The sequence below is a fragment of the Ambystoma mexicanum genome, chromosome 12, assembly GCF_040938575.1.
Source record: "Ambystoma mexicanum isolate Mex_15411 chromosome 12, UKY_AmexF1_1, whole genome shotgun sequence".
Lineage (NCBI taxonomy): Eukaryota > Metazoa > Chordata > Amphibia > Caudata > Ambystomatidae > Ambystoma > Ambystoma mexicanum.
The window spans coordinates 769510059-769536275 of NC_090936.1; the positions used below are offsets into that span (position 1 = coordinate 769510059).

Sequence of the window (26217 nt, forward strand, 5' to 3'; positions counted from 1 at the left end):
CCGAGGTCCTACCACGAACCCCGGGGTGCACAATGCCAGCCACCACACAGTGCCTGGCAACGGCAATCCTCCCAGGGGCAGCTTCGCCGTGTCCTGCAATCGATTTACAGGACCCCTGCTGCACTTATCCCCGCCACGGGCCTGGCCGCCCTCCTCCAGCGGGGTCCTGTATTGTGCTCCCGAGCCGGGCTTCACATCCCACAAGAATCCTCAGTCAGCCCGATCACGGCCGCGCCAGCCCCTGTGCACAGCCCCAGCGCCGGCGCTCCAATGTAACGCGCTGCTGATGTTACAGCGCAGCGTACTGCACACTGTCCACCACCGCGCCCGCTGGGTTCAGCTACCTCGGCCCCCTCTGCGGCCGTGCCGAAGTGGTCTCCTCTGGATTTGAAACCCGACGAGCACGGCTTCTCCGCTCCACCTCGCTCCGCGACAGCTGCGCCGCCAGGGGCAATCCACCAGCCCCGCGTGGTGTCCGATGCCAGGCACTGGCCAGGGCCCTCCACACCTGCCGTTCTCGTCCCGGTCCGCGGCACGCGTATCGCGGTCTAGCAGGGCCCCCTCAGCAATGCCTCCTGTGTTGTGTGCCGGCAGGGTTCCTTAGAGGCCACTTCTGGCTTAGCCACGGTTGCACCAGCTCGCCTGCACGGCCGCAACTTCAGCGGCTAGTTTATGGCCCTTTGTCCTGGGGTCGCCATCTTGCCAGTCACTCGATCTCGGCACCCAGCTGCTTTCCGATGGCCGTAACTTCCCTTCCACGCTACGGTTCAGCCCCTCGCAACTCTCGTTGTGCGCTCTGGTCCTTCAGACATACTTGAGTATCATACTGGCATGCCTTTTCACTTGAAAACTTGTTTTATCCGAAGGATCATTAACGGATCTACAGGAGCTCCCCACATTCACGTCCTTTCACGTCGCCATCAGGCCACACCCCCTGTGGGTAGATCCTTACCCTCTGCAGGTGCCTCCCTCTGAAACAGCCTGCCTGCCTGCCTCTCTCCATCTTGTGCCAGACCGCCTTATGTTCTTCAAACTCCTCAAGACATTCCTCTTCTCTTCCTCTTTTTCTCTCTCCCTCTTTCTCTCTCCGTCTCCCTTGCTAACCTTCTTTTCTCTCGTGCTTCCCTCCATCGTTCTCTTTCCCAACCTGCTCAGTCAGTTGACTGGTTGATTGGTGCACCCCCTAGAGTCTCACAGGTCTTAGGCTTCCTCGCCAGTCCTGCACTTGCCTCCGGGCCTCCGCACTGTGCCTTTCATTACTGCACTCCGACTACATTCCATGAGAGTGGCACCCACTCTGCACTTACCCTGGCTGGTCTGGGCACACTTGTCCCCCTCCCTTGCACGGCCCTGAATTTACTAGGCTGAGCATGTTTTCTGTCCTGTTCTCCTCTGCTGGTTATGCCTGCATGCATAGGCGCATTGATGACCAACATTTGTCTTGTATGTTCCTCTCCCGAAACCCCTCCCCTCCTTAGCGCCCCCCCCCCCCCCCCCCCCCCACCCCCACCCACTCTTGATCAGGAACTTATACTAGTAGAAATGCCCCGGCCTAGTATGCTAGTTATTGCTGTTACATCATTCGGAATCTGAATGACGATATTCCCTTGTTTCCTTCCCACCATGAAGCGTTTTGAAGCCCTTCACTTGTGTAGAAGCACTTTACAAATAAACAATTACAATTAGTTTTTCGATGGATTTTTTTACTGAAAAAAAATCCATCGTAATAAAATCATTTTTTTTTTCTTTTATTTGTATGGTGATAGGGGTCGGAGGGAGGAGTGGAGTAGTTATGAATTCATAGTAGAGGGACTGAGGGGGTTGGGCTTTGTTGATGATTAGGCCAACTCGCTGCCTCTTCTGGAAGCATGGGAGAAGTGAGAGAAGGTAGAGGAACCAGAGTGTTGTGCAGGAGTAGCTGAGTGGAGGAGATTTTGGTAATACCCAGGACTACTAGTGAGGGCATGCTGCAGTCTGTGGTCCTAAATGAAGGATGTTTTGTTGCAGATGAATTGGTTATTCCATAGTCGTAGTGTATTATTCATGGGAGGAAGGATTATCTGTGGAGAGTGTAGATTAAATTGGAGAAGGATTGGTGGCTTTTGGATCAATTGGGGCGGGGGGAAGCTATAGCGGATGGGGTAGGTAGCAGGGAGAGTGAATAGGAATGGGTAGGACAACTAGGCTCCATAAAGCATGAGAGCATGGTAAGGAGAGAGAGTAGTAATAGGGGATGTGGTGAACCAGGACAACTCTGGCAACATGTGGTCATGATTCACACTTTTTAAATACAAAATAAAACTAACAAAAGTAAAACTATGGATGCTTTTCAAGTCCAAATAAGTCTTCTGTCTGAATCTTAAGTAGCTAACTGGCCCTACCACTTTAAAGAAAATACCTAACTCAAAAGAAAAGGGAGGCTTGTTCAATAGCCTTGGTATGGCCTTTTGCCTGGCTCAATTGTAGCTGACTTGTTCTCAATCTTTAAAGTTCCTATAGATTATCTTCACAATTTTAGTATCAAACTCCTTTTGCAAAAGTGACAACTATCTTCTGAAAGATAAGGAAACTGTTTCTTATTATTAAATGTTCCATGCCCTCTAGTACGACTTGAAAATATACTTCTTTCTTTCCCACCTTCGTAGTGTTGGGACTTTCCCAAAGGTCTGTTTGCTCTGTGCTAAAGTCTTCTCTCAGTATACACTTTAGCTTGGGGCTCTTGCCCAGTCGAATAACACAGCTCGCCATGTTTAATGCACCATGCTGTTCATGGTGTACACCATTTTGCTTCCCTTTAATCTCTCAACACGAGATGCGCCTCTGTTCTTTCTTGACACTCTTGGCGGTTACGACAACTTTGATATACAGTGTCAAAATCTTTTCGCGTCTCACTCGCTTAACTCAGCGTACATTGTCGGCTATTCTAGCCTTGTATTAAATTGTTTGTATACCTTTTTTTCTGTGGATTAGAGGGGCCAGGTGCCTGTTCTCTTGACTGTCCGTAGTATTGACGGCTATATCAGCTTCCCAGTGCAATGTTCCTATTGTTTGCTCTATGGCTGAATGGGGCTGTATGTCATTTACATTTGTTTTGGCTTTCGTACCTGCATCAGTTTCTGTGCTCCTGGAAATCCACAGCCATGTATCTCGCTCACCTCCACAGGTCCATAGTGTTCCTTTCCCTATCGGTGCCTCTCGTGGCAGCAAAGACGCTTGTCGGCGTGAGCTTGGGATTTCGGTCTCTTCACTCTCGGGTGGCCGTGTTTGCTGGACAGCAGGCCCACCACTGTTCCTCAGGTCACGCCACCCGGGAAGACGGTTGTCTTTCCATAATTTGTCTTGCTTTGAACGGAGCCACTTGCACCCACCTCCAGTCTCCACCTGGTGGGTTTCTCATTCTGCAAGTCACCGCTCACTCCACGGCTTGACATAGCTCTGCTCCTCCAGGACATAGGTGTTCCCCTGTGCGTAGGACTTGCTCTCCTCCCACCGCGTGAGTTCCCTCTTGTGATGCTGGAAATGACTTATGGAGATACAGGGCCTCCTGTCCTTGTTCTACCACTTCTGTTTGTGTTATCTGTTTTCTGCCACTAGGGGCCTTATTTGGCCTCTGGCAGTGCAGCTCTTCATTCTTATCTTTTGGTGAACATCACCCATGGGATACCCTTATGGCACCTATGGGTGCGGGTACACCCTTGTACCCCTTATGTGTGTTTTCGGGCACCTCTGTGTTGCCCGCAGAGCATGATATGGGTTGGTTGCAGCTACATGCTGACTTGACAGTGGCTCAGAGTATCCTCCATTTTGGGATACCCAGGCCCTGCCATAGGAATTTCTGAAACCCTGACTCTGGCTCTTCCTCCTGAATGGCTGTTTGGTGGAAACACCATATGTCTTTGTTGTTCCCTCCCCGCCCCCCCCGCCCCCTGACTGGCTGATGGTTGGAAATACCATATATGGCTCTGCCTGCTGTAAGACTGAATGGAGCCTTCCCAGATGTTGTGGGTACACCCTAGCAGTGTGACCTGTTTGAATGGAGTCTGATGTGAACTCACATTCTCACTTGTGGGTGTCTGGTTTCTGTGTGTGACACAGTGAGTGAGACAGCCCTGCCTGAAGCTGACATGAATGCAGTGTAGTGTGCTGTGAAAGGCTGGGTACCTGCCCCAATCCACATCTTTTGTTATGGGCGTCTGGGTGGAGTGAATGGCCTGAATGCCTGTGAGCCTGATTGGCTGCCTGCCTGGAAGAATGCCCTACTCTGTGATTGGCTGTCTGAGACTGGCTCAGGCAGAGCGAATGAGGGACAGATGTGTATATCTTGGGACCTCTCACTTACCAATTTATTCAGTGGCTGAAGTTGAAGCTTAGCAAGAAGTTGCTCCTTGAAGTCCAGCTGGAAGAGAAGTCTGTTGTATTTCTTCAACAATCCGAAAGCTGTTGTGTCGCCCAAGGACTGATTCAGAGAGGATCTGCAAAGGAGACCCCTTCCCCGAGCTACGAGGGACCATTGTGTAAAACTGCTACTGTTTGAGCCAGTCCTGTGTGCCTGCCATCCAGAGAAGGGGTCTTCGAAGTCCAGAGGAGTAGTGCTGGCCATCTTGGGCAAGAGAAGTCCATTGTTGTTGCCCAGGGTCCGGAGTTGCGTTTTGTGACCGCTGGAAGCCATTGCTGTCTACCACCCAGAAGAGGGTGTACCCTGGCATAGTGCTGCTGGACACCCGGAGCTGATACAGTTCCAAATGGCCTAAGAACATTTGAAAGGACATCCAGCGAGAGCCAGAGTCGTTGGGTGCTGTGGAAGGTCCGCCGGTGGGTTTCCTTCCACCAGAAGGCATTGAAGTTGTCCCTAGGGTCCAGACTGGGTGAGGGTCCGAGGTCCATTCCAGTGATCGAGTCCAGGTCGCCAGAAGCCGTCCAGACCATAGAACTGTACGTCGGAAAACCGTGATATTCCGAAACCTGACACCAAAAGTGATCTGTGCACCCGTCGCCGCCAGAACGCATCGAAGGGTTGCAGGGGTCGTATCTTCACCCACCAAGCCTTTAAGGAGACCACAGCAGGTTTCTTCTTCACAGGACATTTACAGTCTGAGAAATCGTCAACCAAAGGAGAGCACTGGGAAGAGCCAAACTGCTGCCATTCCGAAATACTGTGGTTCCTTTTTATTCTTAGACTCAGCATTCCAGTGGCCCCTTCTTCCAAAGGGGGTCCATCCTCGTAGGAAATGGTTGAGTGAAGCCGAGAAACTCTGCCACTCAAGGTATTCGAACGAGGAAGAGCAACTTCTAGCCTCTGGGGTCATCCAAGGGTCACTGATTCATCTTGGATCCTGGTCTCCTGTGGCCTCTTGGGCACTTGGAGTTATTAGAACCTTTTTAAAAGAAAGCACGTTATTCAACAATATTTGACTGGGCAGTGAAAGACCACATAATTTACTTTCTAACCTTTCTATTACAGGTTCTCCAGGTTGAGGGGTTGGGGACTCACTCAGAATTACTTTTCTAGTCTAAATAAAGTATTCTACCACTGTTCATAACTAACCTGCCTTTCGTTCCTATTGTTTGCTGGTTACTCCTTATTTAAGAATTCACCTGCCATTTTAAACGGTCTGCAGTAGTGTAGTCCTTCCTGAATTTAAGTAGTGTGTGGTACCACATAGTGTATATATTTACCATTCTTTGAATAAGTATTCCATGTACAAAGTGTTATTATTTAGAAGTATATACTATTAGTAACAGTAGAAAACCTGATTTTATTTAAAGAGGCTGTTTTATAACCTAACATATTGTGTGGACATTCCTCTCTGGGGCTTTGGGGAAATACTGTACTAAAGAAGCTTCCTGCATCACCTCCTGAAAGCTTAAGCCTGGCTGCTTGTCCATAGCTACCCAATTGGGAGCCTTGCTGGGGTTTTTCTGTGCCTTTACCCTACCATATAGGGGGAGAAGTACAGATACCCCCTCCAGTCTTAACAACTATCCATTTCGCAAAAAGCGTGTTTCTTAGAAACGTCATTTGAATGAATGAATTGATGTCTGCCTTCAATCACTATGGCACGCCGGCTAGGTTCACCATTATCTGAAGCCTATAGGGAGACGGAAGGATCTTTCTGATTTATAGTTGTAACAGGAAATGCAACAGTTTCTCTAACGTCTATATATGCAGAAGGGGTGGTTTTGACTGCCAGTTCCATATTGGAATGGGCGTCTTGTCCCCCAAGAGACGAGCCGCTTCCAGTAAGGTCCCACTTGCCCAGACCACTAGGGAGGGTGACTCTCCTCACGGGAGAAGGGACCAACTGTCCAGATTCGTCACAGGGGATAGAGATCCACATCGGATCAGCTGAAGTAGGGTGCAAGATGGGGTGAGGATAGTACATGGGGTGGGGAGGGAGAAGCGAAATGAGCACTAGATGGAGTGGGGATAAAGATGGCGGGATTAGGAGTACAGACACTGCTAAGCTTTAGCAGACTAAGTTAAAGGGCTACACCTCTAAAGATAAGGGCAGTATAATTGCTTTTGTGGAATCCTTTTGCTGTAAAATGTGTACAGCAGTCATTTGGCGTCTATCTACCACTCTAAAACACTCATTCTCTTGCGCTCTCTCCCCACATCCCTCTCTCCCCCCTCTCCCCCCTCTCCCCCTCTTGCCAACTCCCCCCCCCCTCTTGCCAACTTCCCCCCCTCTTGCCAACTTCCCCCCCTCTTGCCAACTTCCCCCCCTCTTGCCAACTTCCCCCCCCCTTGCCAACTTCCCCCCACTTGCCAACTTCCCCACCCTCTTGCCAACTTCCCCACCCTCTTGCCAACTCCCCCTCAAGGATCTCTTTCCTCTCTCCTCTCCCCCCCCACCAGATTTGCTGTACACAGGAATTTGTATACTGCTGCTCCAATCGTACGTCCTCTTAGAACCCCATTTAAATGAATCTATAATTGTTTCTCAATGCTAAAGAACAGGATTAACAATTAGTACCTAGCGAGGAGGTGTGGAGGCCTCCCAGCCAATGAGGAGGATTGGAACGGGGTCCTTACCACACAGGGAAAGACCCCCGCTCAAAGCCTCCTCGGTGTGGGAGGCCACCATCTTCCCTCGCTGGGACCTAAGGTAAGTGCACTACCCGCATCCCCTGTCCCTCCGCCCCTTTTTTTCACATATCCAATCCCCTCCCTTCCCAAATCCCACTTACCTGCACTCCTCTGTCCCTCGCTGGCGCTGGAAACATGACTGTTCCTAGCACTTCTCCGTCCCACGATTAGCCACAGTGGGAAGGGAGAAGGGGACTATGTGTAGTTCATTGTGCCTCATCTCTGGTGGCCATTATTATTATTATTTTTATTTCTTATCGATTTGAGAAACGGTTTCAATGCCGTTTCTCAGAGGGAAATACATGCTATTAGTACCCCGGTACACGTGCCAGGGTATTAATAGCAAAAGAACCCTCGAAGGTGGGCATTACCGGTGTGGTAATGCCCCCCCTCTCAGGGTTCTGTTGCTTCAGTGGAACCCGCCTGACTGCTGCAAAAGGTTGAAGTCCTACATAAGATATTTACTAACAAAAAAAATGCAACTTCACCTTGAAAACAATTTGGTAGAATGGCATGGGACTTTTTCCAGTCGGCTTCCTAGGGGATGCTGTATTCAATTATTTTTTTCAGACACGCCCATACTTGATGGTGACATTTTCCATTTTTTTCGCAAATGTCCGACCATTCCAGACTTACCATTTGATAATCAGTCATGTGATTCTACAACCAATGTCAACCTATCACGTTTGGACTATTAAGCTGCAACATTTGGTGCTGTGGGCTTAGAAAATCCAAGATGGCGGAAAAGCCCACAGTTGCGCCAGAATCCGGGAAAACCGCGCAGTTTGTGCCCACACCAAAATGGTTGGCTAACCTGCCACCCACCAGTGCAAGCATGATGGGCCAGGAGTGCCATGAGTGAAATGTGTGCCAAAGGAAAAACAGCAGTGCCGGTTGGCTAAAAAAAGCACTTTAAAATCACCTTTGTTTCCCTGAATGCAATCTCAAAATGCCTATTTTAAACATCACAAGATATTCAAAAATCTCAATGAACACCAGCAGACATTTGGCAGAATGTATTCTTGTGTGCATACAAAATCTGGAAAGATGAAGAGCCCAAAACAATGTTTATAACAAAACTGGCTGAGCTGTGGATGTCAGCAGCTTAAGTTAAATGGACAGAAAGCCACTAAAATCGAAATGTTTAAAATAAATGAGTGACCTACTTTTGAGTGTAACATAGGTTGCAACTGTTAAATGTCATAGTTTTGAACTTAGAATCAGCATTCTAGCTGCATGTGCAAAAATTGTGAGTTTAATTTGAATGAAGAAAAACTGGGAACAAAAGTGACATTTAGCTGTAGCCTGGCTTAATGAAACTGGATTCTGCCTGACAACTACCCCCGACAGGAGAGGGAATTCAGCAGCTGTGTTCCCAGGCCTGGCTGCACCCTGCTGCCCCTGCCAAAAGGAGATGACACCTCTCTGATTGAATTAGGGGAGTGGCACCTGGGGACTACAGGAAACTAAACAAAGCACTGTCCCTGGCTCAGGCAAATGTTATATTGGGGTGGGGGTCGTAAAATGGCTTCCTCTTGGGAGAAACTGGGAGGGGCAGTGCCTGTGAGAGCAAGCTGAGCTTGGGGGAAGTGGATAAACCAGAAATTCCACCATGTTCTTTGGAAAACCACACCCCTTTGGGGCCAGAGCATGATTTTAAAAAGATGGATAATTCATAGTGCGGACTTGTAAAAAATTATATAAATAACATAATTCTTGTGATTTTTCTGTGCACATTTTAAGAGGTGTTAGGACGCTGTGGTATGTTCTTAGGGATAGTAGCGGAAAAAAGGTTGTTACTCCAAATATATGCATGTTAAAAATCTGACACTTTATCATCTGAAACCAATATCCCTGGTGCACATTTGTGTAAAATCTGGAAAGGTTTAGAGGTAGTTATCTGGATGAAAAGGGGAGAATTCTGTCATTAGTGGACACAACATCGTACAAAGACAGGGATCGGATGGTTTGGTGCTACAGAAAATATGTTAACTGGACCTATAATATTAGAAAAATGGTACATAGATAAATATGTATTTGGGTCAGAAATAGATTTCTCCAGCATTGGATCTTTCATGGATTCACATGCTTGGAATATTCCCCGTCGTCAGACTGGGAACCCTCGGTACACATATATAGTCGTTTCCTATAGGAAAAAACTTCCGACACTTGTGTGTCCTATCCACATCTACGTCCTCTCTGGGGCCGTTCACGCATGCCCCGTAGGACGTAGCGGTATAAAAGCCCCGCCCCCGCAGGTCCCGTCAGATTTCAACCGTCTCCAAAGATAGTGGGATCTCCTCGTGTAGTTTCTACTTCTAGGACGCCTGTCAGTTTTTTTTGGTCTTACCAGAATGTCAGGAAAACCTCTCTTTCGCCCGTGCGCCACGTGCGGATTGAAGGTTTACGAGGGGGACGGCCATCTCGATTGTATTTATTGCCTCCACCCTCACCATTCGGCAGACCAGTGTGAAATATGTAAAGGTTTTTCCCAAAAAACCCTGAAAGATCGGAGCCGGAGGCTGGTTTCGTGGTTAAATGACGGGGCGGGAGCATACCCTCAGTCGGAGGTTGGCTCCGTGCGCAGCGTGGTCTCTACGAAAACATCGGGGGCCCCTCGCCGTTCAACCTCGTTGGAACCACCGGCGAAGAAGACTCGACCGGTGGAAAAGGATCCACGAAGCCACTCTTCCAAGCACTCTTCCAAAGAATCTTCAAAAAAGACATCATCATCATCATCGTCGAAGAAACAGGGAAAGGAAAGGCCAAAATCCTCCTCGGGCGATCCTCTTAGATCTGCCACGAGTAGAGAATCCGATAAACGCAGGGAGAGCGCCGTTAAGGCGGGACCGCCTAAGCCACCTTCAGGCCCACCGTCGACGAACCAGTCAGTGTTCTCACTGCCTCTGACGCAGTTGGTCTCCCCCGTCGTCAACCAGATGACGGCGACGATGTCCTTGTCGACCGAAGTTCCGGCCTGGAGACCAGAAGTTTTTGATCTGGGGTTGCCGGACACGTTACTGCAGGAACAAGCAGTGTCGATTTCCTCAAAGGAAGACGACGGTTTCAGGATTGCGGGCCCGGAGGAACTTGGGCTACGAGCCAAGTCGCCATCAGGAGCAACCTGCTCTCAGGTGTTTACCCAACCTCCAATCTCTCAATCGGTCCTGTCCATGGAGGTCTTGTCCTCATTACACTCGCTGCTGAAATCGTTGGATGAAAGGCTTCCACCTGTGGCGTCGACGAACCCGGCCCTTCACACCGTCCAACCAAAACGATCGGTGTTCCAGTGACTCCAGTAGTCCAGGAGGAGGGTGAGCTTTCGGACTCTTTATCTGACCGTGGGTCAGCATCGGATATCTCCCTGTCTCCAGCCAGGGATCCATCCTGGGTTTCGGATGTCGAATTGGAAACACCAAAGAGCCCCACTCACCCGTCGCCACCTGACGATATTGGCGCTTTTCATTCAATGATGGAAAAGGCATGCAAGGAGTTTGGCCTGGTTCAGCAGGAGGAGAAAAAGGACTGTTTTCTATTCGACCATATGGGTAAGAATAGACGTTCAATATTCTCGATACCCATTTTAGATCACGTCTGGAAAGAGGGTGTTCAGACCATGCGTCACCCGTTTTCTGAACCGGCGGTCAAAGGCCGCATTGAAAAGAAATTTAAAGTGCCAGACTCTACCCCGAAGTGTCTTTCGTCCCAACCTACACCTGATTCAGTGGCGTCGGCAGCGGCGACGAGGAAAGCGAAGGCCCAACACAAGTGCTCTACCCCTCCGGATAATGAGTCAAGGCGCCAGGACGTGTTTGGTAAGAAGGTTCTCTCCATGTTTGCTGCAACTGTGAAAGCAGCCAACTCTCTAGCTATTGTGGCCAGGTACGACAGGGAGATGTGGCACAGATTAGCCCCCATACTGGACCACCTTCCGGAGGAACATAGAAGAACAGCGATGTCTCTGGTACGAGAGGGCGAAGAGACGTCGAATCATGCTATTAACATAGCGGTGGACCTGGCAGATTCGGGCTTTAAGCAGATAAACAACGGAGTTGTTCTAAGACGCCAGGCTTGGCTTAAGTGCACCAACTTCAGACCCGAGGTGCAGTATAAAGTATTGGACATGCCCTTCGAAGGTGACCTTCTTTTCGGAGAAAAGGTGGACGAGGCCTTGAAGGGCATGAAAGAGGACTCTGATACGGCACGTTCGTTGGGTGCTCTTCAGAGTGGTAAACACTTTCGATCCTTTCGTCCCTTTAGAGGGGCATCTGGCAACTCAAGATTTTCTACACCCAGGGATAGATCCTTTGGCAGATCGGCATACCCTTCCCAAGGATATAGACGCGCCTCTCAAAACTCAAGCCGGCGCAGAAACTTCCAGTCATCCAAGAGACGACCGACTTATTCGTCGTCGACGAACAAACAGAGACCAGCAATGACTGGATGCACACCGTTCTGGAAGGAAGAGTGTCAAGCTGCGTCAAAGAATGGGAAAACATCACAACAGATCAGTGGGTGTTGGACACGGTGAGGTACGGACATTCCCTACTATTCAAATGCAAACCTCCAAGTTGTCCACCGGTACCCCTAACCCAACCTCATCTGAACATTTTGCTGCAGGAAGTAGCACTTAGGTTACGAAAAGGTGCCATAGAGTTAGTCCCTGCATCGCAGAAAGGCCAAGGGGTATACTCACGGTGTTTTGTGGTAAAAAAGCCGAACGGAAAATGGCGTCCCATTCTTGACTTGCGCGACCTCAACAAGACCTTACAGAGCCAGAAATTCAAAATGCTCACGCTGCAGGAAGTTATCAGGTCCGTTCAAGTGGGGGATTTTTTGGCGTCTCTAGATCTACAGGACGCGTACTTCCACATCCCTATGTGTCAAAAACACAGGAAGTTTCTGAGGTTCATGGTAGGTCGCACACACTACCAATTCGTAGTGCTCCCGTTTGGTCTCAAATCCTCCCCAAGAACGTTCACAAAATGTTTGGCACCCGTGGCAGCCTGGCTGCAAAAGAAAGGGCATCATGTATACCCGTACCTCGACGACTGGCTTGTGAGGGGATCCTCCTCGGCGTCGACCAACGACAGCATACAGACACCTTACAGCTTCTGCAACGACTGGGGTTCGCAGTGAACTTCGAAAAGTCCTCTCTAAGGCCATCAAGGAACTTAAAGTTCTTGGGTGCTCAATTCGCAACCCAGGAAGGAATAGTGAAACCTTCCCTGGACAGAAGGTCAAAGATCAATCGACTGACGAGTCAACTACGCTTACATGGCACACTTTCAGTGAGGAAGTATGTGGCGATCCTAGGTTCCATGGCTTCCACTTAGTAGCCAACTGTCGTTTGTTCATGAGGCCTCTACAGGAATTCCTAGCGGACAGATGGAGGCAGGCCACGGGTCGATGGTCAGACAGGATAACCGTCGACGACGACGGTATCATCCGAGCCCTCCAGTGGTGGAAAAGCCTTCACAACCTGGACAAGGCGGTTCCTCTACAAGAACCAGAATTTCAGAATACCATCATCACGGACGCATCCCTGACGGGCTGGGGAGCACACATGGACAACCACCAAACCCAGGGCAGATGGTCTCCGACCGAATCACGCCTGCATATCAATGTGCTGGAACTGAGGGCAGTGAGATGGGCCTTAAAATCATTCCTCCCACATATCAAGGGGTCGAGAGTGAGAGTGCTGACAGACAACACGACAGCCATGTTCTACTTGATACAACAAGGCGGCACGAGATCCAGGACCCTTTCTGTGGAGGCTCAAAAGGTATGGCATTGGGCTGTGAAACACAACATATCTATAGTGGCTCACCATCTCCCAGGTGTGAAGAACGTACAAGCGGATTCCCTGAGCAGGAGCATGGCTCAGATACACGAGTGGGAGATGGACACCATTCAGCTGCAGAAAATCTTCAAAAGGTGGGGTCTCCCCTCAGTCGATCTCTTCGCAACGAAAGAAAACAAGAAATGCGAGCAGTTCGCGAGCAGATGGCCTCAGAAAGGATCCCTAGGGGAAGCGTTCTCATTTCCGTGGACAGACAAGTTCCTGTACGCCTTCCCTCCGTTTCCTCTTATACGGAGGACAATACAGTGGATTCGCAGATACAAATGCCGGGTCATTCTAATGGCACCGTATTGGCTGAGACAACCGTGGTTTTCCGACCTACTACATCTGTCATTGGAACAACCGATAACTTTCCAGAAAATTCCGAATCTTCTGTCCAGGGACAAGGGAACGGTGTGCCATCACAATCTGGACAGCCTCAACCTGACGGCCTGGCTCCTGACTTTTCGGAATTTGGCAGTTTGAAAGTTTCGTCGGATTGCCGGAGAATTCTACAGGCGGCTAGGGCTCCTTCCACTAACAAGTCATACATGTGCAAGTGGCGAAGGCTCTGTATGTGGTGTCAAACGCAGCACGAAATACGGCCTTTGGAGGTAACTCCAGAACAAATTTTGACGTATCTTCTTCACCTAGCAGAGAGTGGGCTATCCTTGTCACCCATCAAGGTGCACCTGGCGGCCATCTCAAGGTTCACGAGGAGGAGACATTCCTCACCGTTGTTCAGCGACAGGCTGGTGAAGCATTTTATGAGGGGTCTCTTTAGAACCTTTCCCCCTACGAAGCGGTTCCCACCATCGTGGAGTCTAAATGTGGTGCTGGCGGCCTTAATAAGCCTCCTTTCGAACCAATGTCTTCTTCATCCATGCAGTTCCTATCGTGGAAGCTGGCTTTCTTAATTGCCATTACGTCAGCTAGAAGAGTGTCGGAATTACAGGCATTAGTCATAGACCCTCCATATATGAGATTTTTTAAGGACAAAGTGGTGCTATCAACTAATCCTACTTTCGTCCCGAAAGTTCCGACGGTCTATCACAAACACTCGACCATTGTTCTCCCTACTTTCTTTGCGACCCCGTCATCGACGGCGGAAAAGGCTCTTCATACTCTAGATGTGAAAAGGGCGTTGAAATTTTATCTGCAAAGAACACAAGAACTCAGAACTACCAGACAGCTGTTCATCGCATAAGGTCCGTCGACGAGATGAAAGGCAATTTCCAAGCAAGGACTGGCTCGATGGGTCTCGTCGGCGATTGCTTTTAGTCACTCCAAGGCCGGGAGACCCCTACAAGGGCACCCTAGAGCCCATTCCACAAGATCGACAGCCTCTTCCACGGCGCTGTGGGCAGGAATTCCTCTGACAGACATCTGCCAGGCGGCGGCATGGTCAGTCCCACACACGTTCACACGCCATTACTGCCTGGAAAGGCAGCATGCGGATGAAGTACAGATGGGAAGGGCAGTTCTGCGCCATCTGTTTCAATGAGGTAAGCCAAAAACGGTTAAGCTTTTGTCTTTTGCCTTGTCTATTCTGGTTCTTTAGTGTGTCTGTTTTGAGCAATATATATATATATATATATATATATATATATATATATATATATATGTATTATGAATATGTATATAACAGAAAATATGTTGCTGCTTACGTGCCTATATTTTAGGTTTTGGGGTGTTTTTTGTGGTGTATGTTACATTGCATTCTCACCTCCTTCTTTTAGGATACTGCTATACAATCTATTCTAAGCATGTGAATCCATGAAAGATCCAATGCTGGAGAAGGGAGTAGTTTCTTACCTGTAACTCCATTTCTCCAGCGTTGGTGTCTTTCATGGATTCACATGCGCCCACCAGCCTCCGCGGAATGCAATGTACAAGATATGTGCATAAGCAGGTTCTCCTTTCTACTTTGGAGGGGCCGAAATCTGACGGGACCCGCGGGGGCGGGGCTTTTATACCGCTACGTCCTACGGGGCATGCGTGAACGGCCCCAGAGAGGACGTAGATGTGGATAGGACACACAAGTGTCGGAAGTTTTTTCCTATAGGAAACTACTATATATGTGTACCGAGGGTTCCCAGTCTGACGACGGGGAATATTCTAAGCATGTGAATCCATGAAAGATACCAACGCTGGAGAAATGGAGTTACAGGTAAGAAACTACTCCCTTGTGTGCAATTTGACAAGGGGAGGTTCCTCTGACCATAAAACCTACAGCATCACTCTGCCACTCCATTTCTTTCCCCCAATCAAGGGAGAGAGGAAAGCTTGGCCAATGATAAGTGAGAGGGGCAGGCTTAGCTAGACCCAGGCACACACCCATTTTCAAAACACATAAAAGGAACATTGAAACCCAGGTAGATGCATTCACTTTCCACTTTCTTGCGGGACGCTTTGCCGGGAGACTCCAGACTTCAAATCCAGAACTCCAGGGATCCAGAACTTTACTTCAGAACTTATAGCAGAGAGGCTAACCCGCAAGCTGAGTTCTCTTCAGCAGGCCTCAAAAATAATTTGCAAACTATTCAACCGCCGGGCTGTGCGGTTTGCTGCTTGCTAAGAATCCACTTGATCCAGACCCGCAGAACCAGAGACGGCTGTATCCAGAACCGCTAGCAGAACCGATAACGGAACCGGAGACCCAGAGACCAGATCGCTGTGAAGAACCGTTAGCAGAAGTCCAGCCAATCCTGACCCGATCGGTGACGAAGTCGCATTCCTGTCCAAAATCTAGTGCGAGTACCCAGCTAGCACTGTGCCAAAACCAATCTTAGTTTAAAATAATCGAATCCAAACTATTTTAGCCTACTAGAACTGCCTGCTAGAATAGTGACATTATGTCATCTTTAAAACTGAAAACTCATCCGTCATTCTGAGCTTTAAAATTTCCAATCCAAAAAACTACCTTTACTAAATCGGCCGTATCTCCGGAACCGTTTGTGCTAGGAACGAGATTTAACTTTCATCTTAAAGTTAAGATTCTAGGCTTTCCAACGAACCACGACTTCCTACACCTTATAGTGCCTCCGTAATTGCGCTCGACACACACGACTTGACATTTTGCCTAATTTTAGCCACGGGTAAAAATATTTGTGTTTGCTTCCATCCCTGAAATCTGTTTTCAACCTAATAACCATCCCTGAATCATTGATAGGGCTGGCCTGAACTGATTCAAAGTATCCATCTAACCACCCTGAACCTCTAGAGGGAATTAAAATCATTTAAGCATATTTTTCACTTCTTTGCATACCACATCAAAGTATATCGCCTGCGTTTCAAACTCCTACCTGTTTTCTTCTAAGCTTGCTAGGGGGGAACTGAATTATATTTGATTGCATTCCTGAGAACTGTGTGCTTTCCTTCCATCTCTTTACATTGCATAAAGGGGGGGGTGAATTGTCAAAGAAAAGTGATTACATTGTCTTTTGTTGAAGTCACATCAAGTTTATTTTCTGTACTGCATTTTCATTCATCATTGCATTGTCCTTGAAGCCATAAAAGCATTCTCAGCTACTTTATCCTCTCTATATCACTTCTAAGCCATCAAAAAGAGTGTACCACTGTAACATTATCCATTGTTGATCACTATCATCTTCACAAGTGTGCTATCAAACATTAATTTATTATAAAAGTGTGATATATATATATATATATATATATATATATATATATATATAGTTTAATTTTCAAATAAACCTTTTAATTTGCAAAACAAACCTACTTCTTGGCTCAGTGGGGTCAGGGGGATTCTAAGAGAGGGGTGTTTTATAAGGGTTGTCATCCAGAGTAAACAAACTGGACATAATAATATATCAATAAGGGTTTCCCTCAGCATCCCAGACTAGGCATTGACTTAGCTGTAGTGTTGAATTGAATCCGCTTACATCTTACGTGTCTTATCTGATAACTACATCTGCCCCATCTTCCTATTGTGCCTTTTAGCGCTTTCACCACCCATCCCGTTGCCCTTCCTACAACACTGTTCTACATGCTTCAATGCATTATCCTTCCAGCACAGCAGGCGTGCCCTACCCATTCCTAGCATTGTCCCACCTGTACTATCCTGCCTGCTTTCTTTGTCTCTCATTCTATAATGTCGCTCCAATTCCTGCACTTACCCGACTTCCCTGCTAGTCCCCCTCACCTTGTGTACAGAAGATGCCTTTTATTGTAGCATGGTTTCTGCTGTCTATATGTTGTCCTAAAACATCAAATTGCTTTGGCAAAACTGTCATCTTTGTCTTCTTTTTCAATGTATCAAAGTGTTTGGTATTTTTTTTTTATAGGCAAGGTCACTTATCCATGGTTGTGCAGCTAATGAAATGTGGTGCAGATCCCTCACTCATTGATGGCGAAGGATGTAGCTGTGTTCACCTTGCTGCTCAGTTTGGCCATACCTCTATTGTTGCATACCTTATTGCAAAGGGACAGGTAAATACACTGCAGTTGTGATTATTTAATGTACTTTAGTTTTGCCTGAGTAACACCACGATGCAGTTATGTTTTTCATTTATTACTGTTACATTTTCTGATGTCTAAAACTGAAGTGACAACAGTAATTTGTTTCCCTTCAGAGGCTAACGCTTGAGTTGCATACCTGATATTGATCATGTTATGGTCACTCTTTACCTTCGGAGTTCAAAGAAAATAACCTTAATCTAAACTATTCTCAGTTTGCATGGTAAGAGTGTACTAACCTGGTATTGGAAGTAGAAACTGTAACTTAAAAGTTCCATGTCCATCCTTCATGATTGAGATTGCTTGTGAACTAGTGCTGACGTCTTCCAGCTAGTACTGGTGTGATCTTTGTATTTAAACAAAAAAACTAAAATCTTTTAAAACTAACGTTTTTATAACTGTCCTTTATAGGCATAGTGTTAAGACTTTACTTTGGGGGTGGGGGGAGGGAGGGCAAGGTGGCTTGCTGTAAATACCATAGTCTTTTGTCCATTTCTGCTACCATGTCATGAGCCGCCTTCTGAGGCACATCATAAACGGTAGCCTGGAGCGGACGCGGGACGCATGCGCCGAAGGCACCCTAAAGGCAAGAGTTTCTGGGCACGCCCGGGTGTTGGATGGGCTATGGGCCCCTACACTATGTCAAAAAAAGGGTGTTCTCACTGAAGAAATGAATACTGGGTTGATTAACAGGGTAAGGTACACAGGTGGTGAACTTATTGATCTGGCTCCAGGAGGGACAAGGCTCAAAAAAAGAGCGCAATGTAGTAGCTATACAGTGTGCGCTCAAGATATGAGCACTATGATGGAGACAAGGGATGTAGGGAGGATCTGAGCTTTCACTGGCCCTCTTAAATGTTTGTTGATCAATGCAAGATCAGCAGGGGCTCACTGGTATCACCTAAATAACATTCTGATTGATATGGTCCCTGATCTTTTTAAAAAAAAAATAAAAATGTATGGTCGGCTTAGGAGGTGCCTAGAAGGTCTTGGCTCATGGATGGAGGCCAACTGGCTGAAACTCAATGGATCCAAGACTGGGGTGCTGGTGGTAGGCATCTCTAACCCGCTCTCCTTCTGGACTCCCGAGTTCTGTCCGGCATCGTTAGGCACCTGCCCCACACCGGCTGCCTCAGTCAAAAATCTGGCAGTTAGTGTCATCCTTTTTATCCATGGCACCCCAAGTGGGTGCCGTATGTAAGTTTGGACATTTTAAATTGTGCATACTACGCAAAGTGCTTCCTTTTGTTCCGACTAAATACCATGCTCCCATGGTGGCTGCGCTAGTGCTGAGCGCCACGGATTACTGTAACTCACTTTACCTGGGCCAGCCATGCTACCTTACCAACAGTCTCCAGCTGCTTCAAAATGCCACTACCCGCTCAGTACTTCATCCCTCTTTCCGAGCCCACATGACTCAGCTTCTTAGGCAACTGCATTGACTGCCCATTGAGGAGAGGATTCTTTTTAAATCTGTCAGTCGTGCATCGTGCCTTTTACAAGCAGGGTGCAGAATATATTCCAGGCTAAATTCCCCCACTATGCTCCACCTCGTCCTCTGCATTCTCAGTCTGCGCTCCTGGTCTCTATCCCTCGACTTTCTCGCATTGGCGGACGTGCATTCTCAGTGACAGCTGCAAAAGCCTGGAACAGCCTTCCACTGTCTCTTTGAGCGGTTGGCGATCACCTGTCCTTCCGCCGGGCACTTAAGACTTCTTGACTAGTTTCCTGCCTACTGCTGCTTGCCTCTTGCTTTACCTAGCACCATGATGCCCACGGGCGTACATGCGCTCTTGAAATAAATATAACGTAACGTAACTTCACCATATGCTGATGCTACTCCGTCATTTTCTTTAAATTATGGTAGCTTCATGAAAATTCAGTACAGGAATATATTTTACAGTATCAAAGTACAGGGCTATTGAAGTTGCATTGAAGATTCTCAACCACATTGAGTCTTTCGTTAATGTTCTAAATTGGCTGAGGTGTTTATAGAAAAACTCTTCACTTGTGTGCAAGGCTAGGGCATTCTATTATTAGATGTCTCAAGGATTCCCCTTGTGTTTAATCTTTGCAAAATCTGATGAAGGTTTGGTTACTGATGAACTATTGTCTGGTCATAGCCAGATGGAAGACCTGCGTCAGTCTTTGCACGATGCCAGTGGTCTGGACACACCTCCGGAGGTCGAGTTTGATAGGCCTGAGCCTGGCACGCACACCTTGTCTTCATACCGTTGTCTCATGTCGAGGGTGACTTTGGGTGTTCTGCGCCACCAGTGGATTTTCTGCAGGATGACCTGACAGATATCTTGGACCAAGGTCCACCAACTGACCCGGTACTGGCATTTCATATGGCCTTGCAAAGAAGGGTGGCAGCAGCTTGGACTGCTCTGGAGAGTCTCCCGGCAGTGGGTAAGTCGTTGCCGAAAAAATACCGTCCAGCCAGTGGTGACCCCGGCTACTTGTCCATCCACCCTACTCTGGAGAGTTTGGTGGTGCAGGCGGCTACGGCCCCATCAAAACAGGCGTCTTACTCTACCATCCCTCATGATAGTGACGACAAACGTTTTGGCGGTTGGGCGAAGAAAGTATTTTCTTCAGGGGGTATGGCTTCTTCATGGGGTATGGCTTTGAAAGCAGCCAACTGTGTGTGCCTTAGCACGTTTCACTCACACTGTGGAATTGTTTCTTTGGCGGCTGAACATATTCCCGAAGGGGAGGAACGGGATGGCTGTCTTGCACTTGTAAAGGATGGCAAGGATGCCATGTGTGAATCCGTTCAATCAGGTCTGGACGTGGCAGACAGTCCATGGTGGCGAGTACCGTGATGCGCAGATCTGCGTGGTTGCGGAAGTCGGGGTTTGCTCCGGATGTACAAGCCCGGCTTCTCAACATGCCCTTTGATGGTGACCATCTTTTTGGCAGCAAGGCTGATGAGAGCCTTGAGAGGTTACAGACCTCGAAGGCTGCAGCGAAGTCGTTGAGCGCTGCAGTTTGCCAACCTCCGCCTTTTCGTCCTAGGGGAAAGCAATGGAGGGGAGGTTCCTTTTACTCGACCTATGGTAAATCGGGGGGAGCTGCAACTCAAAGAGGCCAGCGTAGGAGTACCAGAGGTGGAAAACAGGGTACTCGAGGTGCCAAAGCCACTCAAGCAGTTGCCTCTTTGCCCTCAGACACTGCTGCAGCCGCTTCAGCTCAGTCATGAGGCCGTGTCCCATGGTTCGCCGATTGGGGGAAGGCTGGCGCAGCATCTTGTAGAATGGCGTGCCATTACTTCAGATGTGTGGGTTCTGGAGATCATAGCCCACGGCTACTGTCTTCCTTTCCGGCAGAGGCCTCCTGACAATCCACCAGGGAATCTCTCTTTGAAGAGTCCGGATCCGCTCTTCGGCGGAACATCCCATCGAAAGAACGTTACCAGGTAAGAAAGTAACTTGTTCCACTAGCCTATCAGACTTTTTAGGCCTGCATAATCATCTTCCCACCCATAAGAATGGGAATCTGCTTGAACTCCTTTTCTCTGAAGAGAGTCTGACAGCAGGTTTTACTCCTGTTCCGGTCACCTGGTCTGATCACTTTCTGGTACCCTTTATTGTTAAAGTACCATATTGCTCTCCTGAGGTCTCTCATGGCATGCAGAGGTGAATATGGATTTATGGGAGAGGGTGACGATATCTGTAGCTATCTCTTTCAAAGGTAGCAGATGCTTTGGACCCTATTAAGTCTCATTTCGGGAGAACAAAGTCTACGGTGGCCTGGTTTACTCCTGATCTTCGGGCCCAAAAGCAGCCTTGCCGTCTTCAGAGGAAATGGGGGCTAAGATATGGTCTGGAAGCTCGTACTGCCTATAAACAAGCAGTGTCACGTTAGAACAAGATGATTGTAGAGGATAAATCAAAATTATATGCAAAGCGGATATCTGAAGCATTGCGTACCTCTAGGGAATTGTTTATTGTGGAAAAAGAGCTGACTCTGTCCTTCTAAGAGGCAGGACGAACTACCAGATGCGCAACTGCAATGTAATGCGATTAGCACGTTGTTCTCTGATAGAGGTATCTGCCAAGCTATTACGAGCGGTGAAATTGCTGCTGAGGAGGATGGGCCACAGGACCCTCCTTTAAGGGGATCTACCATACCTACTCCTGCGGAAACATTCGGTCTAGAGCCCATGGATGTTATACCGAGGGTTCTGCATGGTCTGAAATAAGCTTCACCTTTTGATACAGTACCATTACATATTCTAAAAGCCCTTTCACAGAGGACTATCTGCATGTTTACAGCGGCCCTACCGTACTCCTTTACTGCTGGGGAAATTCCAGCCGTTTTGAAACCTGCAGTGGTCACTCCTCTTCAAATTTGGACCCTTGGGCGGTGGTTAATTACAGACCCATCTCTCTACTTCCGGCCATAATGAAATTTATGGAGGCTGTGATTACACTTCAGTTCTTGCAATTTTTGGAACATAACCGCTTGCATCCTTTTCAGTCTAGATTGCGTCCAGCAATGGGTAAGGAATCAGTTATATCACATCACTGCTGGATGATTTAGCTCTTCTCCAGGACCGCAGAGAGGTCGGAGTGCTAATTCTGCTGGACCTCTCTGCGGCACTCAGTATAGTTGATCACAGCAGTCTATTGATCCGTTTTGAGTAAGCAGGCATTACAGGGCCACTACTGGCATGGTTTGAGTAATATCTTGAGGGACGGGCCAAGTCCATTTCCTTTCAGGCTTGCCAATCTCTGATTTCTGCCTTGTCCCATCTCCTTTTTAATCTGCATGTCTGCCTATTGGCAGACTTGATTGCTGAGTCCTATTTTACACCATAGCCGATAACACTCAGCGTTTTGGCTGGACTCCCCACAAATTGAACCCTTTGGCAAACTTCTTGACTGCCTGGATAACCTAGGCAAGTGGATGTCTGTCAGTTGGCTGAAGTTGAATGGAAATAAAACAAATGTCTTGGTGTTTGGTCCCCAAACGGCTTGCAGTCTCTGGAATTCTCACTTCTGGCCTGACTCGCTTGGCCCCTGCCTAGTAGTATGTGCGTCTGTGAAAAGCCTTGGGGTGAGGCTCCTTCCCAGTGGTTCGTCAGAAGCACAGATGTCTGAAATGCAGGGTTTGGGAAACTTAATCTCGAGGAAGGTACTGCCTTTGCTACCCCCAGACAGCCGAACTATGACAGCCACGTCTACTATAATCGGGTCACTGGACTACTGCAACAGGATATACTTGGGGCAACCTGAATATCAGATACAACGTATGCAGCTAATCAGAATTTAGCAGCAAGATTGGCGCTTAATGCGCCCGATCTGACCCTTTCTGCAGCCCTCCTGCATCGCCTTTATTGGCTCCCGATGGCAGCACAGATTGAGTTTAAGGTACTTTGTGTCACTCACCGGCTTTACACAATGTAGGCCCAGAGTATTTGAAAAATAAGATAGTGCTACTAGGCAGCTGCGCTCTGCCTGTTATTCTTAAAATACAGAGGTACTAGCGTGTGCGGCTGGGACGCCGCTCCTTTTCAGTCCTAGCTCCTACATTATTTTTTTAATTGATTTATGAATGTTAGTTTTTATAAATAAACTTTTCACATACTTATAAATCATATATATACAATCTAACAAACCTAATCCATATTAAAATAGTTCACATAAATACAGAGTAAATCACAGCATATTAAATCAAACACAAATAAATATACCGTATGGTGATTGTCATATTAACATGTTTACCATTCTCATTTCCATATAAAACCCGCTATGCTGTATAAACTCGTAATCCAATACCAAACAGTTGAATTACATTCAAATAGAGATCCCTCATAAGCTCTCAATCACTAACCAAACATTATATATTGCTATGAAACACTTCAAATTTATGGAGTTGATATTACGCCACCAAAAGATTGCCTCCTTTATATGTTCTATATTATGTACATATTTCTCATACTGTCTTTTATAGGTACTTATCTTCTGGCATTTAGTCAATGGATGTTTCCCTGACTCAACTGATTCCTTATCGTCGCATAATCTGCAACAGCGTTCTAAGCTGGTTAATTTATTTACTGCACCAGTATTTCCCAGGACTGAAAGATGATTAATCCTAAGAAGTAGGATAAATCTTCAAAGTCTTATTTCTGGACATACATTTAAATATTGTTGTCTTTTTATGTGTATAGCATATATTTCACAAATTGATATTATTTGAGATCTTCAAGGTGAACATAATTTCCTAACCAGTTGCCTAAATCAACCTTTTTTGACAAAGATTTTAGAGCCGGGGAGAATTCTCCCTGTCGGTTACTCCAGTTTATCTAATCTAAAAATAATTAAATATTAGTCTTTAGAGGAGACTTCTTAAACTCCTTCATTACTTCATGTTGCAGAGAGACCAAGAATTGATTACCGGAAGTGGTGCTTATCTTCATATATAATTCTGCCCTTCTCCTAAAAACCAGCGATTTCAAAGATTGCAACCCCAATTCAAGTCTGATGATAGCCATAGGGATACAGGTAGGGAGGCCCAACTTTTTTATTTCAACAATGTGTGCCCTCCACTACCTTGAACCACTTAAGATCAATCTGCTGCAAAGCTTCAAGGCCATAAACCATCATTGGGGTAAGAACCTGTTGTTGTAACAGTAATCGTGCTGCCCAGATGCTAAAGCCCCCATGGGACGCTGTAAAGCGATAGACGAGAGCTGTGATTTGGGAAGCTCTGATTTTTCTAGCTTGAATTCATAGGAGATGGTCATTACTTGTCTTGAACTCTATGCCCAAGTATCTATAATTAGGGGTATATATCTCTTGTTTTTAGATCCTTAATTTGATGTGAGCAATCTTTTCACTGGAGAAAACCATAACTTGGGTTTTCTCCAGATTAATTATAAGGTCATTCCTCTTTGCATACAGCCAGAGTGCTTCAGCTGACCTTCGCAAGCCACTAAATGTGTGGTCAAGAATGACTGCGCACCCGTGGAAGCCCCTGAAAGTCCCGCTTTGCCGCGGTACGCTCTTTGGACCTTGCTGGACTTATTGGATTTACTCGCCTTATTCTTAACTACAGCTTCCATAAGGTGAACAAAGACTATAAGGAGCACAGAGACTGTTGATATTGATGTAAAACGATACTTACAGCTTTGTTTCTCTTTGTTTAGACATTGTAACCAACTTTAGTGGGCGTGCCTATATAACTTTGCTCGCGCGCGCACCCGTGGAAGCCCCTGAAAGTCCCGCTTTGCCGCTTCGCAGCAGCGCTGGGGCGCATGGGGAGGGTTATTATATATTTTTTTAAAATTGCAGAATTTCTTCTGTTATGTTATTTTCTGCACTTTTTTTTAAAATTTATTTTAATTTAATGTGTTTAAATATTTCTGTTCTCTTTTTTTAATTTGTGTTGAAACGTGGTAACGCTGTAAATCGTTATTGTGCTTGAATTGCTGAACAGCACACGAATAATAGCACAAATGTTTATATTATAATTTATTATTTATATAGTTCTTAACACATTTTGTTGATCATGACTGATAAAAGGGGAAAGATCTATAATCTATGCACGGACATACCATGTCCATCCCGATTACGTGCGTTATGTGACTCATCACATAAAGTCAACCCTCTCCTAACTCCGGAATCAGCTCGCCCTATTACAAAAGGTCCTCAACCGGATAAACGAGCTGGGAGGAAACGTACCCGCTCTAATACACCGGCTGGTGATATCCAAGACTTTGGATCCAGAGCATTGCATGCGAGTCGTTTGATGGCTAAAATGCCTGAATTAGCCAACTTAAGCGTCTCAAACGTAGAGGCTCAACCTTTACTTGTTAATCAAGAATGCTTGGCTAATAAACAACCTTTAATGAGCTCCCCAACAGCATTAGACTCTAATGTCAGTAATAAAGGTTGTGAGCAACCATGCAATATTTCCTTATCAGACACCATGATACTTCAAAACGCCCGTACAGGCAATGCTCCAAACACACTGAATAAATCAAAAAGTATCATCAATGATGTGGATGATGCTGTAATTGATCTTTATTCATCACACTCATGCTTCTCGGCCAAGGAAGATAGTCATTATCTTTCCAAATCTCCTGCCTTATTTCAGAATCAAAGTACTTCTGAAACTTCTATCTCATTTATACCTCTGAGCCCAAGAAGGCCGGATCGAGCTAACTCTGCTATGACCAGAGAGTCGCTCTTGAAAAAATCTCCAATAATAACGCTAGAAACGATGAATATTGCTATAACATCTCTTGCAAAACTATTTGAAGTTCTTGATACCAAAGTAAACTCGATTTTGGACAATTCTAAAAACAATGCTATTTGGCAAAAATCGATTGCTGACTCTTTGGCCCAGAGGCAGACGTTTGATGAAAAAGCTGCTTTGTTAGCACTTAATCAAATACCTGAGCTTATATCTACACTCAAAATGGTCACGGATCAATATGGTTCTCAATGCAGTCGATGCTTAACCGATAAACTTGCACCAACTTTAAAAACTGCTGTCCCATTTGTAGAGGGCATTATTCGAGAGATTCCACCGAAGGTTCCGGCTGCAGTGCCCTCGCTGCTTACAAAATCCATCGATGAATTTCCTTTGACGCTCTCTGCTAAAGTACTTCCCATAGTAACATCTATTGATGAATCATGCATACCATCTTCTGTCAAGGTACTTCCTATTGTGGAAAGCGCACAAGTACACAAGTTTATATGATTTCTGACAGAAATTATAAGAAACAAAAATCTGAACCTATTATAAATGTGAAGAAAACAAAAAATCAAAAATCTAAAAAGGTATCATCCAATGG

General features: G+C 46.7%; 1 protein-coding gene across 1 annotated transcript in view; it reads left to right on the forward strand.

Annotated features, from left to right (window-relative positions):
* The window catches only part of ZDHHC17 (zinc finger DHHC-type palmitoyltransferase 17), a 1301491-nt gene that overhangs the window by 259336 nt on the left and 1015938 nt on the right, over positions 1 to 26217 (forward strand). Inside the window, exon 5 of the mRNA XM_069629270.1 lies at positions 17237 to 17381. Within this exon, the coding sequence (XP_069485371.1) occupies positions 17237 to 17381 (145 nt within the window). The remainder of the gene's footprint in view (positions 1 to 17236; positions 17382 to 26217) is intronic.